Source organism: Mustela lutreola, chromosome 3 (assembly GCF_030435805.1).
Source record: "Mustela lutreola isolate mMusLut2 chromosome 3, mMusLut2.pri, whole genome shotgun sequence".
Classification (NCBI taxonomy): Eukaryota; Metazoa; Chordata; class Mammalia; order Carnivora; family Mustelidae; genus Mustela; species Mustela lutreola.
Window position 1 is genome coordinate 49,967,314 of NC_081292.1, and position 19,432 is coordinate 49,986,745.

Here is a 19,432-nt window from a genome sequence, read left to right on the forward strand (position 1 = left end):
AGTATCTGAGGTATAAATAAAAGCAGGATCAGAAAAGATTGATGCTGGATTTTCAAGAAAATAATCTATATGTAACATGGTAAACATGGACAACAATGGAAAGATTAAGGAAGGATAAAGATGAAGTATGCCCAAATTTCAATTTAAATGGAATCTGGCTAGCAGCCCCAGACACTGCTTCCTCAAATATACCACTAAAAGATACCTACAATACAGAATAAAGCAAAAATTCATACACATAAAATTAAAAACAAGAAAAAACATGCCAAAGTCTGGAAAAAATTTCAATTATAAGGCAAACAAAACTAAATTAAAAGAAAAACAACTAGAACACTCGGGCTTAACCTCATAAAACCCTATCTTTCTTGGGGGGGGAACGAAGATAAATTCTCTCTCTTTCATGACTCAAGGTCACAGAAGCTCTATAAATCTACTATCCCACTCTATTAGCTACCTAGGTACCTAATGGCAAAGAGAGTGCTGTTTTTCTGAGGTAGTCAGAGATTGTCAATCTATCCATCTTGTTCCATTACCTCTGTCTAGTATCTTCTTGTATCAAAGATAGCAATTCCTAAAACAAATAAAGCAGGAAGTTGGTGGGTGGTGTAGAAGGGCTAGTAATAGTATAATGCATCACAGCTTGCATAATTGAGAGGTTCTCATAGAACTCATGATGGGTATTATAATTTTCCTTATAATCCAAAGTTACAAAGTACAAGAAAAATAGCTGCTGGGGATAGAAAATACCACATGAGTATCATAAAATTTTACTAGTTAAATACCTAAAAGAACCTGAGAACTGGGTTAGCGGCTGTGTACATGAACTTACTAATCTATTAAGATAGTAGAAAGGAATTTATCCACTGTATAAACAGACAGGAAATGGAACAGAAAGCAACTTCCCAAACTGTACTTGTTGGCAAATACTAAATCCAGAAACACAGTGCTCATTCAAGAACAATAAGAGATAAAAATCAACAAGAACTCTATGGAGAAGTCTTGTAACCCTTTGAGGAAAAGCATAACCTTAGAAATAATTATCTGCAGGAAACAGAAGATAAAAGTTACTATAATTCAGAAAACTGGTATTTTCAGAGAATAGAGTAAGACAAAACTGCATTAGAGTATACAGAAAAAAAACAGATAAAATGAGCAATGGAATGGAGAAGATAGAAAAGCAGAGACACCAGGGTTATTTAGTATCAGAGCCCACTGTAGAAAACAATATGCAAGGGAGACCAAATATGACTCACGAAGCTGAAAGTTTCCCAATCCCTATTCTTTATAGAAACCAACACTTTATAGAAAAAAAAAAAAGCCAATCCCTGTTTTAGTCTTTTGCTCTTCTTCATTTATTATACTTATTTTCAATCTAACACTTCCCAGCTTGAAGGCACAAGTAAGTGTACCCTGAATCCTCCATTTACATAACAAAAAAGCATTAAATCTTTAAAATTAGTTCAAAACAAACTAAAACCACATACATTGTTTTTAATCTTACTACACCTACTGTATACTAAAGTATTCCAGTTCCAGGTTTAGTATTCTTTGCTCTAGGAGAGATCTTTCAGTTTACAGATTTTCCCCTTACCTATCTGTGGTGAGTACAGCCAGGCTATGAATATCTTTTTTTTCATTTGCATGTTTGTGTAGTTCAGCAATATAATCCATAAGTTTCTTTTCAGCTTGTTCAGCTTTCCATCTCTTCTCTCTCTCTTGCTCTAGTTGTTCAATAAGTGTCTGAAAGAAAACAATAGTGTTATATGAACCAGCAAAAGTTACTTAACCTCTCACTGCTTCAGTTTTCTCATTTATAATATAGGAATAATAGTTAATTCAAAGGGCTGTGGTTAGAATTAAGTTAGTGGAAGTAAAGTATACAGAACAGGGCAGAACAGTGTGTGGTACATAATAGTCACTCAATAAATGCTAGCTGCTATTACTTTTGTCCTAATGATAATTATTATTTTCAAGCATTAAAGGCACTTTACTTGAGGACAGGCATGGAAGGTTTGAAATTGTTAAAAAAGCAATTATACTACTGGAAGAACAGTGCACATTATAATCGAAAGTGTAACTAGCACTTCATAAGTTAAAACAAAACAAGTTAATATTAGAAAAATAAAAATCAGTGTGTACTAAAAATTCTTAACTACAGGAGAATTATTAAGGCAAATACTGAGGAATATTTAAATTCCTGAAGGCCTGATTTTTTTTCTTGGTTTTGTTTCTCTTTTTAAAGTAAGCTCTCTGCCAAATGTGGGGGCCTGAACTCACAATCCTAAGATCAAGGGTCTCATGCTCTTCCAACTGAGCCAGCCAGGTACCCTTCTTTAGCGCCTCTTAATCTGGGATCCATGCTTTCAAAACCAGACTTCAGCAGAGTCATGAAAACCTTGACATTAAACACATTTTTTGAATGTGCATAAACCTTCTCTGAGAAGACCCGTAAATCTCCTTAGCTATGGATCTGAGGGTCCGAGACCCCAAAGTTTGGAACCACTGTTTTAAGAAATAAGAACTTGAAAATTTTGATCTGTTTTTTGTCTCCACAAACCTATCACAAATGACTTCACTAAAATCTGACCTTAGATAAATGTCTAATTTCCATTCCTTTACAAATTACAAAAATACACAAAATCTAGAAGTCAGGAAGGGAAAAATGACCCAATCCATCTCTCCCATAAAATTATATTCAATATTTTTTGCTCATAAAAACATGCATTATTTTACTGGGACTAATTTCATATTTAAAACTAAGACTATTCACATTCATTTTTTTCTTAATCTCTCTCCTTTTTTAAGTAGAGAAATCAAGACCTGAGCTGAGATCAAGAGTCACACACTTAACTAATTGAGCCACCCAGATGCCCACTTAATCTCTCATATCATACCCGGTAAGTGGGATCTTCTGAGCTACTGTTGTCTACTTTAATGATTTCAGTCTTCTGTTCTTCTGCTTCTTCTAACATATTACAATTTGCTAAAGATGATCTTATATATAAATCTTTAAAGAAAGGTGGTTTCATTTTACGATTACAGCTGCAAAGAATAAAACATAGGTAATAACCCAAAGAAATGTACAGTATTTATACTAGTTTGCACAACTTAGGTAATGACAGTCTATCAGTGAAAGAGATCCTTTTGTAAATTTATATATATATACCGAACCAATCAAATCTCTGACATTAGAAAAGTAATATCACTCTGAAAAAGCTTAAAGGAATAAGCCAAAAGTATTAACTTCTGTCTGTGTGCCTCATTTGAATTTCTAAGACAAAAACAATTACCTCATAAAAGGGTTGTTGTTTTTACTGTGGTGCTTAATAGTCTGAATAGTTTTGGAATGATATGGGATTTTTGATCTTCGAGGAATTCTTCTATTACATTCTTTTCTGTTGCCATAGTCACTTTCAGAAGTCATATCTGTATCTCTTTTTGGTCTGAGATCTTTCTCAGGAACATTATCTACTAAAGAATCAGAAGTCTAGAATAAAAAAACCAACAAAAGTTTGTTAAAAGTTCAGTAGAGTATATAAGATTTAAATGTGAAATTTCCAGGACATTATGACTTTTTACAAGATTAAAGGTTTGTAAACTAGGTACGTTCAGAATTAAAGACATGGAATTTAGCTTCTGGTGTGCACAAGGAAGCTCCTACGAGGTTGACTCTCAAGATAGCAATGATAAACTCTAGGAAAAATATAAACAAAACTAGAAACAGAAACTATTTGGAGGCCCTGGACAGCAAACAAAAGAAGGCTTATTATTATTATTATTATTTTTTTTAAATCAGAGAGAGGGAGAGAGAGCGAGCACAGGCAGACAGATGGCAGGCAGAGGCAGAGGGAGAAGCAGGCTCCCTGCCGAGCAAGGAGCTCGATGTGGGACTCGATCCCAGGATGCTGGGATCATGACCCAAGCCGAAGGCAGCTGCTTAACCAACTGAGCCACCCAGGCGTCCCAAGAAGGCTTATTCTTGAGAGGAGCGGACAGTTGGAAAAAATGATCAGAACAGGATGTTCTGTTTTTACACTTTTCACTTGAGAGCTTACCACAATCAGCAGTACACAAGGAGTCTTAAAACTCGGGTTGAAAAACCAGACTTTTGGGCCTGAACAATCACTGGATAGTACAGACCATAAGAAGCCCAGTACAGGATAAAAGAAAAAAAAAAAAGAATTGCTGCCCAAGAGACAAATTTATAGTTTAAGTGAAAGCAAGTTAAATGTTTGCTATGACAAAAGTATCAACATTCTTCAGAGAGCTTAGCTATAATAGCGTCCAAAGTCTCCACAGCATAACGTCCACCATGTCCAGGATATTCTCCTATTCTCCAAGGAAACACGATCAATGGAGATCTAACCTGAGAGGACTCAAATGTTCAAATAAGCAGAAAGAACAATGGTGTATTACTTAACTATAACAAAGAATTATATTGCCATCGTGATGGCAACATGGTGCCAACATGGATGGACCTAGGGTATTCTGCTAAGTGAAATTTAAGTCAGAGAAAAACAAACACTATGATTTCATGTGTAAGTGGAATCTAAAAAAAACCCAAATGAACAAACATACAAAAAATCCAAAAACAGACCCATGAATACAGAGAACAAACTGGTTGTTGCCAGAGGGGAAGTGATGAAGGGGTGGGCGAAATGAGTCAGAGATTAGAAGGTAGAGGTTTCCAGTTCTGGAGTGAATAAGTGAGAATAGGGAATACAGTCAATGGAATTGTAATAGCATTTTATGGGGACAGATGGTAGCTACAATTGTGGTGAACATAATCCACAGTTTGTCAAAACACTATGTTATATATCTGAAACTCTGTAACACTGTTTATCAACTAAACTTCAATTAAAAATCATAAGAACTTTAAAATAAAGATTATAACCATATTCAATGATAATAAAATATGCTTGTCTTTAATGAAAAGAAAAATTCAGTAGAGAAAAAGAAATTATAAAAAATTGAAACTGTACAACTGAAAAATACAACACCCGAAGTAAAAATTGGCTGGCCTTAAAAAGAGAATGGGTGATGAAAGAGTAAGTGTACTTGAAGATCAGTTTATTGAAGTTATTTAATTATTAAAATTATTTAATATGAACACAGTGGGAAAAAAGTTGGTAAGATGTACAGAGTCTCAGGGAACCATAGAAGAGTATCTAAAGGTCTAAGCAGAATCTGAGAAAAGGGAATATGGGACAGAAAAATATTTGAAATGATGTCAAAAATTTCCTAAATTAGGTAAAGACCAATTTATAGGCTTAAAACACTCAGAGAAACCTTAAGTAGGATAAATATGAAGAAAAAGTATCCTTAAGCACAATGTCGCCAAATTGCTGAAAATCAAAAGTAAAGGTAAATTCTTGAAAGCATCCAAAGAAAAATGAGATATTATATACAGAAAATCAAGGATTCTAATTAATGCTGACTTTGCATTCAAAACTATGGAGGCCAGGAGACAGGGAAAAAAAAAAGAGAGAAAAAAAAAGCTGTCAATATAGAATCCTATATTCAGCAAAAAGTGTCCTTCAAAAAAGCAAAATGAAGAGAATTTGTTGTCCTCAGATGGCCACTATAGGATTTGCTACAGTAAGTACAGTCTGAAAGTCCTGGCTGAAGGAAAATAATAACACAAGGAAATTAAATCTCCAGAAAGAAAGTACCATATATGATTTATTTTTATTTTTTAAAAAAGATTTTTTTTTATTTATTTGACAGAGAGAGAGAGAGCACAAGCAGGGGGAGCAGCAGGCAGAGGGAGAGGGAAAGCAGGCTCCCTACTTTGCAGGGAGATGGACGTGGGACTCAATCCCAGGACCCTGTGATTGTAACCTGAGCCAAAGGCAGATGCTTACTGACTGAGCCACCTAGGAGCCCTTCGTATATGATTTATATACATGTAAATACAAATAATTTTTAAATATTTTTTACTCTTAATTCCTTTAAAGCAAAAATTAAAACACTGTCTCTGGAGTTTATAATGCCAAATGAGATACATTTGGCAACTATAACGAAGTGTAATAGATATAAGAATTCTACATTTTATATGAATATAGTATTGAAAAGTCCATTTTTAGAGCTATCACACACAGAAATAAAAAGTATGACTAAAGAACCAAATACATGTTAAGACTGGATTATAACAAATATACAAGATAGAAAAAGTAGAAAAATGAATAAAAAAGTGAACAGAAAGCAAAAAATGAAATGGTATATCTAAGTCCAACTTCATCAACAATTATAGTAAATGTCAATGGACTATGGACTCTTCAAAAGGAGTGATGGCCAGGCTGAATTAAAAACAGGACACACCAATATATAAAACTTACTTCAATATATAGATAAAGCAAGTAAAAAGAAAATGGCTGCCACAATGGGCTACCACTTCATACCCAGTAGGATGACTACAATCAAAACCACAGATAATAACAAGTTGGTGAGGATGTAGAGAAACTGGAACCCTCATACAATGATAGAAGGAATGTAAAATGGTGCAGTTGCTTTGGAAATCGTCTCGTCATTCCTCAAAAGGTTAAACACAGTTACTATCTAACCTAGCAATTCCACTACTATATATAGCAAAGAGAAATGAAAACCTATGTTCACACAAAAGCATATACCTGAATATTCACAGTAGTGTTATTCATAATAGTCAAAAAGTGGAAATTACCCAAATTAACATATCAAATGAAGAATGGATAAAATGTGGTATATCCATACAATAAATTAACTTACATTTTTAAAATAATGAAGTACTGATATATGCTATAAAGTGGACAAAACTTGAAAACATCATGCTAAATGCAAGAATATAATCACAAAGGGCCACATATAGTTGATTCCATTTATATGCAATTTCCAGAACAGGCAAATCCATATAAAAATAAAATCCACTAGTAGCTGCCTAGGGCTGGAAGAAAATGGTAGTGACTGGTAATAGATACAAACCACTGAATTTCATGGTAAGCGAATTATAATTCAATAACGCTGTTATTTAAAAAGAAAACAAAAACCTGACTGATGGAAAAAATACATCACTTAAGTTATAAGCATAAGAAGGCTGAAATGGTTATATAATATCAGATAAAACAGACTTCAAGACAAAGAATACTCCCAAGACAAAGAGGAATACTTCATTAGGAAGATAGCACAGCCATAAACATGTATGTGCTTAATAACAGAGGTTCAAAATATAATAAGTGAATGTTAAGAAAATTAAAGGGAGAACACTTTTAGATGGAGATTTTAACATCTTCCATACAAATGATAAAAATCAGACAAGTAAATTTTAAAAAAATCAGTAACACTAACTGATAGAACTAGATAAAAATATCAGTAATGACATGAGCTATCTGAAAAAACTACCAGCCATCCTGACTTAACAAGTGTACAATAAACATTCTGTCCAAGTGCACAAAGAACAATCACCAAGACAGACCACATGCTGGGCTATAAAATAAGTCTCAGTAAATTTCAAAATGTTCTCTGACAAAATGAAAATAAATTAGAAGTTACTAACAGAACATATCTAGAAACCACAATACTTGAGAATTAAATGAGACAGTTCTAAATAATCCTTGGATAAAGAAATAAATCACAAGAGAAATTAGAAAATATTTCTAGGTAAACAATGATGAAAACAAATGTATAAAAATTTGTGAAATGTAGCTAAAGCAGTGCTTAAAAATATTTACTGTTTTAGATGGTTAATTTAAATTAGAAGACAGTTCTAAAATTAATAATCTAAGCACTTACATTAAGCTTAAAAATGAAGGGTAAATTCGAAGTAAGAAGAAGAAATAATAAAATGTAGAAATCAATAATACAAAACACAGAAAGCAAGTAAAATTTACGAAACTATCTTTGTAAGAGAAACAAAATCTTGGCTAAATTTTTAAAAATATTTGGGCGCCTGGGTGGCTCAGTGGGTTAAGCCGCTGCCTTCGGCTCAGGTCATGATCTCAGGGTCCTGGGATCGAGTCCCGCATCGGGCTCTCTGCTCAGCAGGGAGCCTGCTTCCTTCTCTCTCTCTCTGCCTGCCTCTCAGTGTACTTGTAATTTCTCTCTGTCAAATAAATAAATAAAATCTTTAAAAAAATATATTTTATTTCTTTGAGAGACAGAGCAAGAGAGGGAGCAAGGAAACATAAGCAGGAGGTGAGGATGAAAGGGGAAGGGCAGAGGGAGAGGGAGAAGCAGGTGATACAGGACTCGATCCCAGGACCCTGGGAGCATGACCTGAGCCAAAGGTAGACGGTTAACCAACTGAGCCACCCAGGTACCCCACCCTTGGCTAAACTGACCAAGATAAATAAATAAATAAATAAATTAATTAAAAAATTATAAAATAAAGGAGAGGACACAAATCATTATCTGTAATAAAGGAAAGGCTATCATTACATATCCTATAGATGTTAAAAAGACAGTAAGAGATATTTGTAATAATTTTATGCTGACAAATTAGATGAAATGGACAAATTATAAAACACAACTTATCTAAAGCAACACATGATGAGATAGAAAATGAGTTGCCTTATAATTATTAAAGAGAGTGAATTCATTATCACAAACCTTCTAGGCCCAGATAATTTTACTGGTGAACTTTATCAAACATTTAAGAAAGATTAATTCCAATCTTATAAAAATTTTTTAGAAAATTTTAGAGAAGTGGGGCAGTTTTCAACTCATTTAGGTAGGCAACATTAATCTAGTATCGATACCAAAGATGCCACTATAAAAGTAAAAACAAATATCCCTCATGAGGAAATTGTGAACCTTTATAAAATATTAGCAAACTGAATCCAATTATATAGGAGATAATTTATCATGATTAAATGAGGTTTATCCCCAAAATGTAATGTTTAACATCTGGAAACATGTTTAACATCTGGAAACTAATCAATGTAATTTATACTATCATGTGAGTCAAAATTAAAAAAATATATGATCATCTCAACAGATGCAGAAAAAGCATTTAGCAAAAAAAATTCAACAACATCAGAACACAGCTAATTGGGAAGAGAAGTAAACTCCTTAACTTGATAAAGGACATCTATGAAAAACACAAGATTCACAACATACTTAATTGGGAAATATAGAAGGCTCTCTGAGGATCAGGAATAAGATCCTCGTGCCCACTGTCACCATTCATCTTCAGTATTGCGCTGCAAACCCTAGCTATCGCAACAAAGCATAAAGGGCCAGCATAAAGGTCAGAGAAGAAGGAAAACTGTTTCCATATGACTGTTTATGTAGGAAATCACCAGGAATATATAAAAAAAGTACTAACACTGGGACACCTGGGTGGCTCAGTTGGTTGGACGACTGCCTTCGGCTCAGGTCATGATCCCGGAGTCCTGGGATCGAGTCCCACATCGGGCTCCCAGCTCCATGGGGAGTCTGCTTCTCCCTTTGATTTCTCCTTGCTCATGCTCTCTCTCACTACCTCTCTCTCAATAAATTAAAAAAAAAAAAAAAGTACTAACACTATTAAATAAATTTAGCAAGGTCACAGGATCCAAGATATAGATACAGATATATATCAATAAATAAATAAACAGTATTTCACAAACAAGTAGCAATCATGGAACATGAAACCACAGAAATGGTTCAATTTACAATGTTATAAAAGAAAATAATTATGAATAAATTTAATAAAAGGTATGTAAAACTTATATACTGAAACAACTACTGAGAGTGATAAAAAAGATCTAAAGAACAGATATACAACATGGAATGATTTCAAAGTTATACTGAATTAAAGAGGCCTTACACAAAGGAGTATTGTACAACTGCTTTTACATTAGGTTCTGGAAGAAGCATTCAATAATCTATGGTGAAAAAGGGAGGAAAGTGATTGCCTTGGGGGGGGGGAACTGGAAATGGGTGATGTTGATGATGGTTATGTTTATCTTCATAGAAGTTGGTAACAGGTATATACTTGTATATTGTCAATTCAGGGAAAACATGTATCTGTATTTTTTTTTAAGATTCTATTTATTTATTTGACAGAGAGAGAGAGAAAGGGGGAGGGAGAACAAAGCAGGGGGAACAGCAGGCAGAGGGAGAGGGAGAAGCAGGCTCCCCAAGCAGGGAGCCGGATGTTGGGCTTGATCCCAGGACCCTGGGATCAGGACCTGAGTGGAAGGCAGATGATTAATGACAGAGCCACCCAGGCACTCCCACGTACCTGTATTTTACATCAAAAGATATGGTTAAAAAAATACTGAACTTTACAGTTAATAATATACATGCTTAAATATTTTGAGGGAAATATACCAATGCACATAATTTGCTTTGAAATGTGTCATAAGATAGTTTGAACAACGAATAAATGGATAGATATATCATGATATAAGCAAAGTAAACTGCTGACAGTGGAATCTAGTTTCTGGGTATACTGGTATCCATGAAATTCTTACAAATTTGTGCTAAGTTTGAAAATTTTGTAGCAAAATGATAGGGAAAAACTAAAAGACGTAAGTCTTCACAGAGAACCTCAAAATCAGTGAAATAATTTTAAGTCTCATAGTTAAGAAAAAACATCATGGTAATATAGCACATTTTCAGTAATTTTATGACCTGACTTATAAATTACTACTTTTGAAATTACACTGAGTATATACATCAATGGAAATTAAAACTGTTTGTTTACCTTTCACACAAGTTAGCATTCACCTAATTTTTTTTAATATGCAGAGCAATGAATCATGTTTTTTCCCCAGATAGCTAGACTCCTATTTTTGGTTACAAAATAGGAAGAATTATCACTATAACCGAGTATGAAGCATATTGGTGGAAAGAATACCGGGCTGGATTATTGAATCTGAAGCTTCAACTCTTACTACTAAAGGACACTTACATAAACTCCTGAATTTCTTTTCTATAAAATAAGAATGATATATTGATCCCTAGCTACTTGATTGGGTTGTGGTAAGAATGAAATGAGGATGGCATTAAAGAAGTTGCAAAAGCTCACTTCAAATTCAGGTTATTAAAATTAAATCTAAGTTCTGACACTGGCAGAAGAGTCAGCCTTTAGAAAAGAGGAACGATGAAATCTGAGGAAACAGTAAGTCTAAGAACTAAGAGCTCAGTGACACGTTATCAAGGATGTCAAAGAATATATAAGCTGGTATTCTTATCCCAGGTCTATTCCTACGTACCTCTGCGCCTCACGTGGTGTCTAGGGTATTCTAGCACACACAAATCCTTACAGCCCTATTCATTTGCTGCCCTAAGGCAGACTTTTTGTTTATCTAGCATTGTTATGTTAGTGTTATAACTATGATAATAGTTCAGAATTATTAAAAACCTTTTGAACCATAATTCTACTATTAGCATTTTCTACTCCACACCCCCCTCATTTGGAGAAAAAAATTTTGAATATTAAAATTTAATTACAATAACTAGATTAAACTGACATTTGACTAATAGTGTCTTTGGCCTGTACCACAATATGTCTATCCTTTACCCAGATAGGGGCTAAATAATAATCCACTGCATTCTGAGAAGTGTGGTGCTTAAGAAAACAACTGTTATTGTAGATCACATTCAAGAATGCTACAGCACAGACTGGAGACCCAAACAGCAATAAAATCTAGGCATTGTCCATTCTCACAATTCTAAGATTCTAAAAGCCAGTGTACTAGTAGCAGGGGTAAAGAATATCTCAGGAAAGTAAAGATTAATTTGGTGAGGGTCTGCTGTAAACAGAAACTGAAGCAGGAACTATGTAAGTTAACCTGTCATTCAGCTCTAAATTCTAGAAGTACTTTTAACCTTTAATCAACTGTAGATAGTAGAGGCCCAAAGTAACTCACGTATCCTCTATGTTTATAAACATTGAGTCAGAAGAGTTCTGAGTTTGCTCAAGGTCAAAAGGTTGGTTGGACAGAAAAAAATGTGATGTACAGCAGAATAAAGGAATTAATAATAAACATTTGAAGGACAATAAGGAAAAAGTTAAAAAAGTATGTCATCATTTTCTACTACTATTACGAAACAGAATCTTATTTCTGTAAAGGAAAAAAAAAACATACATACACAACAGAATGTTAAGTATAAATCGTTTTGGGTTGGTTAGCTTATATGTTATTTTTATTTTAAATTTTTCTTAACTACTTTTTTTTTTTTTCCCCAACACACACTGCTTAGAAATATAGGAAAAATAGTTACTTCGGTGAGAAGCTGTAAAATTTGATCATCTAATTTCTGAAGTTTCATGTCGTTATGAAAATTGTTTTCATTGTTAACTTTCTCCGGCTCAGAAGATGGACATATAGATATAAATGATGTCAAACCAGTATCTGTTGGTGATGCAAACTGATCCAAGGGAACTATCTCATCAATGGGTGGTGTTACCACTGGCATACTACCAATTATCTATGATACAGAAACAAACCAAAATCTTTTAAATTTACATGAATTAAAATTTGAAGGTATCTTTTCTATTAGAAAAAAACAATACCATACCTCATCTTCACTTATATTTAGAGGAGAATCAGAAGAAACTAAGTTATCCAAAAGACCTTCTAAGCACTGTAGGCGTGATGAGTTTATTTCTGACGAATTTATTGGCTCACCAAATATGTTCTTGCAGTCTAGGATTCTAAGCTGTGGCAACGTCTGGAGCATAATTGCTCTGTACCCTTGGAAACAAATCATTCAAAATGAAAAGTCAGGCATTAAAAAGTTAATTATTTCTCAAATACAATAAATTTATCACCTACCAGCTATATCACCTGAATGATAAAATTAGTCCTGGAATACAACTAATATACTTGTAAGAAAAGCTACTTAGTCCTTCTCTAGTATGTAATCATTTTTTTTTAAAGATTTTATTTATTTATCAGAGAGAGAGAGGGGGAGAGAGCGAGCACAGGCAGACAGAATGGCAGGCAGAGGCAGAGGGAGAAGCAGGCTCCCTGCTGAGCAAGGAGCCCGATGTGGGACTCGATCCCAGGACGCTGGGATCATGACCTGAGCTGAAGGCAGCTGCTTCACCAACTGAGCCACCCAGGAGTCCCTAGTATGTAATCATTTTAACTATATAACAAACAAACACTCTCCACCACCCCTCCCACATAATCCTCCTGGTGATGATCAGAAAGTTAAAAATCATTATTGCTGGATTTATCTTTTGTAAAATTGCTTCAAAGTTATAAATGCATGATACTGGTAAATTTATTCTGAACAGAAAGCCAAACATGTCTTTTATTTGTAATATGAGTAATATAAATATAAATCAGGATAATGTGGGTAACCACCAGAAATTCAGAATTTTGCTAATGAGGCCTTAAATATTATTTTATTTTAGTATTATAAGTATTATTTTATTTTACAATTAAATGTCCCCATCTTTCTCCCTGAAATTAGATATAATTAAGATTAAGATAGGTAATCTATAAGCTACTCAAGAATATTTTCTATGTATAATGAAATATGAGAAATCTGACAAATTTACATTTGGTGTTTAGGCTAAAAGAAACACTTCAACTTTGCTGAAATATAATGTTAAAACCAAGTATTTCTAAAAAGGCCAATGAAGTGGTTGGAAGAACTCCAAAAGAAAGAAAGAATCTAGCAAATCAATATTAGAAATTTTGAAGGGAAAAAAGTTATTTTAGTAATAGTAAGTATCCTTTCAATTCTAGGGGGAGGGCAACCGTATTGAAATACCTCGTCAAATAAAGTGAAAAACAAAGGTTCAAACTGTAGGTACCAGAGATTCTTAGACAAATTGTTAGGGGGAAAAAATCCAACTTGGGTGAGTACAGAAAACAAAAATAAAGTTGTTTTAGAAATAAGGCTCCTCCCCCACCCCTAAAAACAGGGTTTCCCCAGAAAACTGAGGTCTGTCCTGATACTTAGGTATACTCTCTATTATACGGCCTTAGGAAAATAGTTCATCCCACATCTATTATATTCTTCTGTGAAATAAAATTATCAAAATGGGTTTCTATTCTGGGAAAAGCCTTCATACAGTTGCATATTAATGACAGTTTGGACCTAACTCTGTAGCCAACTTCCATTCAAGCTGATCTTTAGAGAGCTGGGCGCCTGGGTGGCTCAGTGGGTTAAAGCCTCTGCCTTCGGCTCAGGTCATGATCCCAGGGTCCTGGGATCGAGTCCCGCATCAGGCTCTCTGCTCAGCAGGGAGCCTGCTTCCCTCTCTCTCCCTCTGCCTGTCTCTCTGCCTACTTGCGATCTCTGTCTTTCAAATAAATAAATAAAATCTTAAAAAAAATTTTTTTTAGAGTATATATTTGTATTTTACATTTGTATCTTATTGCTTGGTTAAGCCATTTGAAATAAGTGATAATAAGAAATAGTAGTCTGGTCTGCTTTGTATTTACCAACTTCAGTGATTCTGAATTAGATCAAATGGCTTTTTGGCAGAACCTTCTATATATCATATTATTAAGTTAACATATTCACAAACAAAATCAAAAAGGTACACAGGAAAAAATTTTCTTAATATTTCCTGATTCCCAGCTACCTTTTCCACCCTTTCTGCATTTCCTGATTCCTACCTACTTAATACTGGAGGTAGCCATTGTTAACAATTTTTGGTATAGCCTTCTAGATATTTCATATATATAATCAGCAATTAAACACACATATGTTACCCTTTGCATACAAATGATAACCAATCACATGGAATGCTTTCAAACAAGCTTGCTTTTTTCTATCAACAGTGTATCTTGGAGATAACTGCCTATCAATAGCTAAAGAGTCCACATTCTCTTTTTTTAGTATAATACTATGGCTGCAGAGTATTATACTGTTTAAGAAAAGATCATAACAATCTAATTTTGAAACATTCACTTGTGGAGCATAACAAATAGCATGGAGGACAAGGGGAGTTAGAGAGGAGAAGGGAGTTGGGGGAAATTGGAAGGGGAGGTGAACCATGAGAGACTATGGACCCTGAAAAACAATCTGAGGGTTTTGAAGGGGCGGGGGGTGGGAGGTTGGGGTACCAGTTGGTGGGTATTATAGAGGGCACGGATTGCATGGAGCACTGGATGTCGTACAAAAATAATGAATACTGTTATGCTGAAAATAAATAAAAAAATATAAAACTGTCTAAAGAGAATTATTTATCAGATAAACATTCTTTTAACTGAATTTGTCTTGAAAAAATTACTTATTTGCAATTATGTTTTTCCAAATATATTATAAAAAGTTGCAAAGCTTAAGACAAATTAAAGGGTCACAAATACCAGTTACAGGAAACAAAGGAGCTCTGAATATTAACTGTTACATAAAGTATTACTGTTACAAAAAGTATTAATTGCTCATACCTGGTACATGACAGACAGGGTTATCGTCTCCATTTTTTTCCAAAATAAGATTAGTCAAGAAGTTCAATCCTACCACACACTGAAGTAAGTGATGGATACTATCTATACAATTGCTATGTAGGTCAATATATCTAAGTTTATGTTTAATTCCATGAAGGGGAATCAAACCTGCAGTAAGGGGGAAAAAAAAAAACTCTTTTGAAGCCACCAAAGTCATTTTTCCAACAGCTAATTAAAAATAATTCTATACGGAGTAGATTTTGAGGCAAAGAAGCATTAATAAGAAGTCTGCCAATAGCTATACCTAATAAACAGTATGAGTAAAGACATTTGTTATTTTGAAGAAACAGATTTAGCATCTCTTGAAGCCCTAGCCCAGAGGTTCCTGGTCCCTGGTTCTCTTCAAACAGAATGTATGGACCTCCCAAGGTCAACACATATACTTCTCATAGAAGTACATGTGCTCCTCTACACTATTTTCACCCTAGTCCAAGTCTCCATTATCTCTCACCTAGACCACTGAAATAGCTTCCTAACTGGTCACCTGACTTCCACTCTGATTCTCTTAAAATCCATTCTTCACTCACTCAGCAACCAAAGTGATCCTTTAAAAACAGTATGTCACTTGTTTAAAGCCCTCTTATGGCTTCCTATTGCACCTAGAATAATATGAAAACATTTTTACCCAGAGTATGAAGCTGTGATCTGGCCTTTGCCTACCTTCTCATCTCGTTTATTAGCACACTAATCCCTCATTTGCTATGCTCTAGCCATATTGCTCTAGCCATATTACCCATCTTTCTCTTCCTTTATCATGACAAGGTTAAAGATGCCTTAGTGTCTTTGCATACACTTATCATATACACTGCCTTTATTTATTGAACACATAAATTACTATCATTCTAAGAACTATCTATTAAAACTTACATAGTTGTCTATTATATTTTCTTCATATTTATTATAATCCGATATGAAGTCACTAAATGAACCCTTTCAGGTGTACAGCTCAATGTACATAAGCAAGCATATACAGTTGTGTAACTACTACCATAACTGAGATACAGAACATTTCATCACTCTAGTCAATGTGTGCCATCTTCAACCCCTGGAAACTAGTGATCTGATTTCTGCTCCTATAACCTGTCTTGGTCAGAATGTCATATAAATGAAACCATAGAGTGCATCCTTCTGTGTCTCCCTGCCCTTAGCCTAATTCTTTTTAGATCTATTCACGTTATTGTCAAGCAGTAGTCTATCAGGTGGATGAATCATAATTTGTTTACTAGGTGACAGACATATGGATAGTTTACAGTTTCAGAAAATTATAAAGAATCATATAAACAGGGGCGCCTCGGTGGCTCAGTGGGTTAAAGCCTCTGCTTTCGGCTTGGGTCATGATCCCAGGGTCCTGGGATCGAGCCCCGCATCGGGCTCTCTGCTCAGCAGGGAGCCTGCTTCCCTTCCTCTCTCTCTGCCTGCCTCTCTGCCTACTTGTGATCTCTGTCTGTCAAATAAATTAAAAAAACAACATTAAAAAAAAAGAATCATATAAACAATATTATATAAAAAGCTTTATAATGATATAAACTTTCATGTAAAGGTTTTTGAACAGACATGTTTTCATTTCTCTTAAATACCTAGGAGAGGGACTGCATGATCATATGGTAAGTGTATGTTTAACATTTTAAGAAACGTTCAAACTCTTTTCCAAAGTAGTTGTTCCATTTTCAGTTCTCCTCACAATGTGTGCAAATTCTAGTTGCTCTATAATCTCACCAGTATTTTGCATTATAAATTATAAATTTCAAAACTATCTATTCTAGTAGGTATGAAGTAGTAATTTGTATTGCCTTAATCACTAAAGATGCTAAACATTTTTTTTTTCACGTGCTTACTAATTTGCCATTTAGATTTCCTCCTGGGAAATGGTTAGCTCAAATCTTTTGCTTATTTTTGAGGGGCTGACATTATCTTATTTTTTGCTTTTCTTCCCCACTACAGGGTATGCCCTATGACAAGAACCTTATCTATCTGTTGTTTTTTTTTTTTTTATCACTACAGAACATTATTTGATACAGTTATCTTCAATAAATATTTGTTGAGTAAATGAATGAGCAATCTTATCCAAGACTCACATTTTTCAGATAAGGCAACTGCATCCAAACAGTAATATTCTTTGCTCAACATCACCACATCAGTGACAGAGCTAGGGTTAATACTCAACTCCACTACTTTCACATCTTTGGGGGCAAAAGTTTTAAAAAATTAATATACTTTTGCTATTCCGGTTTAACAGCAGGGAGTAGACTGCTTTAATTTTTTGTATATGAAATACCTGGAATAGGCTAGTATTTTTCTAGTATGGGAGAAAAATAAACACATGAATAAGACTGTTTCAAATATTGCCAGGATTATGAGGATAATTAGAAGAATTCTGCCAGTTCTAAGAGATAATTCTTAGAATAATCAAGAAACTTTGTTCATTTTATCAGTGTATCATTTTAATCAATTAAAAAATAGGTAAAATTGTTTAACCTTCTTAGACCTGCTTAAAAGTCAAAAAGAAAATTATTTGATCTTCAATTTACAATACAGCCTTTGGAATGTAGTATGGTCCAATATGCTATATGATCCCATATGGTAGTCACATGTCACATGTGGCTTTGTAAATTTAAACTAAAATTACAAATTCAGTTCCGCACCGCACAAGCCACATTTTAAGCACTCAAGGACATATTTGGCTATTTGTCACCATGTCGGAAAGGATATAATATTTTCATCATTGTAAAAAGTTCTACTGGAACTATTCCTTATAAAATAATAAAAAATATAATATATATAATAATTTATATAATTCTTTATATGATAGCATATTGACCAATTATTTAAGATTAAAACCTTATTCTCCTGAAGTAAGGCCCTCCTATCCAAGTTTTTTTCTGTTACTGATCACCTAGTTTCACCTAGTTTGTATTCCTATTTTTTATTTAGCCATAGCTTTGGGACCAACAAAAAAAGACTTAAGACTGAAGCACACTCTCTGGATGGCATTTTTGGTCAAAAATAGGATTATTCAGTTTTCAGCATGCTGAGCTTAGCCTAACTCCTCACATGTGGCAAACATTCAGCATTATAGAAAACACAAGATTATCTACTTACCACTAAGATCATTTATTTGGTTATAAGATAAATTCAGTCTAGTCAGATTAGTTAGTGCTTCAAGTCCTAAAATAAAATAAGATAAAATAATGCTATATAGATTACAATACTATTTCAGACAGTTTTGAAGCAAATCTATAGTCTGGTAACAGTGAAATCAATTTTATTGGTATTTTGCAAAATACTTAAAAATTGTTTACTTTTCTGGAAGAAAACTTTTATGTAGTAAATTTTAAATCAGTTTTCAAAAGTTTATGATAGTATTTATTCCATTCTTTTGGGAAGAAGGAAAGTGGACTTAAATCATCTTCCTTATGCAAAATATCACATGAAAATCACTTACAAACCTTCTATTCTTGTGATCAAATTGCAGGACAAATTTAAAGTGCACAGTTTTGTCAGTGTGTTTAGCCCTTCAATTCGATCTATTTGATTAGATGACAGATCTAAGTGTTGTAAATTCCAAACATGATCAATGGCTTCGATTTTTGAGATGTTATTACAATGAAGATTGATGGCATGAAGGGATGAATCTAAAGATAATTCTGATATGCTACAAGAGAAAATATAGATTATCAAAAGCAAGTAAAAAACAGATTTGAAAATTATGACCAAATGTAATTAAGATCAACCAAATAGCATGTAGATGATATGCATGTGCTCTACTCATCTTATAATAAAATCCTTCCTATTTGCGGTAGCCTTTTAACATCTTGTAAGATACAGTGCTTCTTACCACTAATCGGTATTCTGGACCATACAGATAAAGAAGAAACCCACTCAAGAGAGGCAAGTGACCCTGGGTATTTCTACCTTCTATAAGCAACCAAGTCATGAGCATATAATGAGAGCTATAATTGTAATGATGCTGGAATCATAATACCCCAGTTCAAATCTTCATTCTACTACTTTTTTGCTAAATTACTTGAACAAATGAGTTAACCTCTCTAAACCTC

The 19,432-nt window shown here is 34.0% G+C and overlaps 1 protein-coding gene across 5 annotated transcripts in view; it reads right to left on the reverse strand.

Moving 5' to 3' along the window:
* The window catches only part of LRRCC1 (leucine rich repeat and coiled-coil centrosomal protein 1), a 37,264-nt gene that overhangs the window by 15,666 nt on the left and 2,166 nt on the right, over nt 1-19,432 (reverse strand). The window contains exons 2-9 of one of the 5 annotated variants that reach the window (XM_059166107.1): nt 18,824-19,029; nt 18,477-18,542; nt 15,318-15,485; nt 12,484-12,659; nt 12,187-12,393; nt 3,291-3,487; nt 2,895-3,042; nt 1,592-1,740 (exon numbers count right to left, since the gene is read on the reverse strand). In XM_059166107.1, coding sequence (XP_059022090.1) covers nt 1,592-1,740; nt 2,895-3,042; nt 3,291-3,487; nt 12,187-12,393; nt 12,484-12,659; nt 15,318-15,485; nt 18,477-18,542; nt 18,824-19,029 — 1,317 coding nt within the window. The remainder of the gene's footprint in view (nt 1-1,591; nt 1,741-2,894; nt 3,043-3,290; nt 3,488-12,186; nt 12,394-12,483; nt 12,660-15,317; nt 15,486-18,476; nt 18,543-18,823; nt 19,030-19,432) is intronic. The other 4 variants (XM_059166105.1, XM_059166104.1, XM_059166106.1 and 1 more) reach the window with 4 other exon arrangements.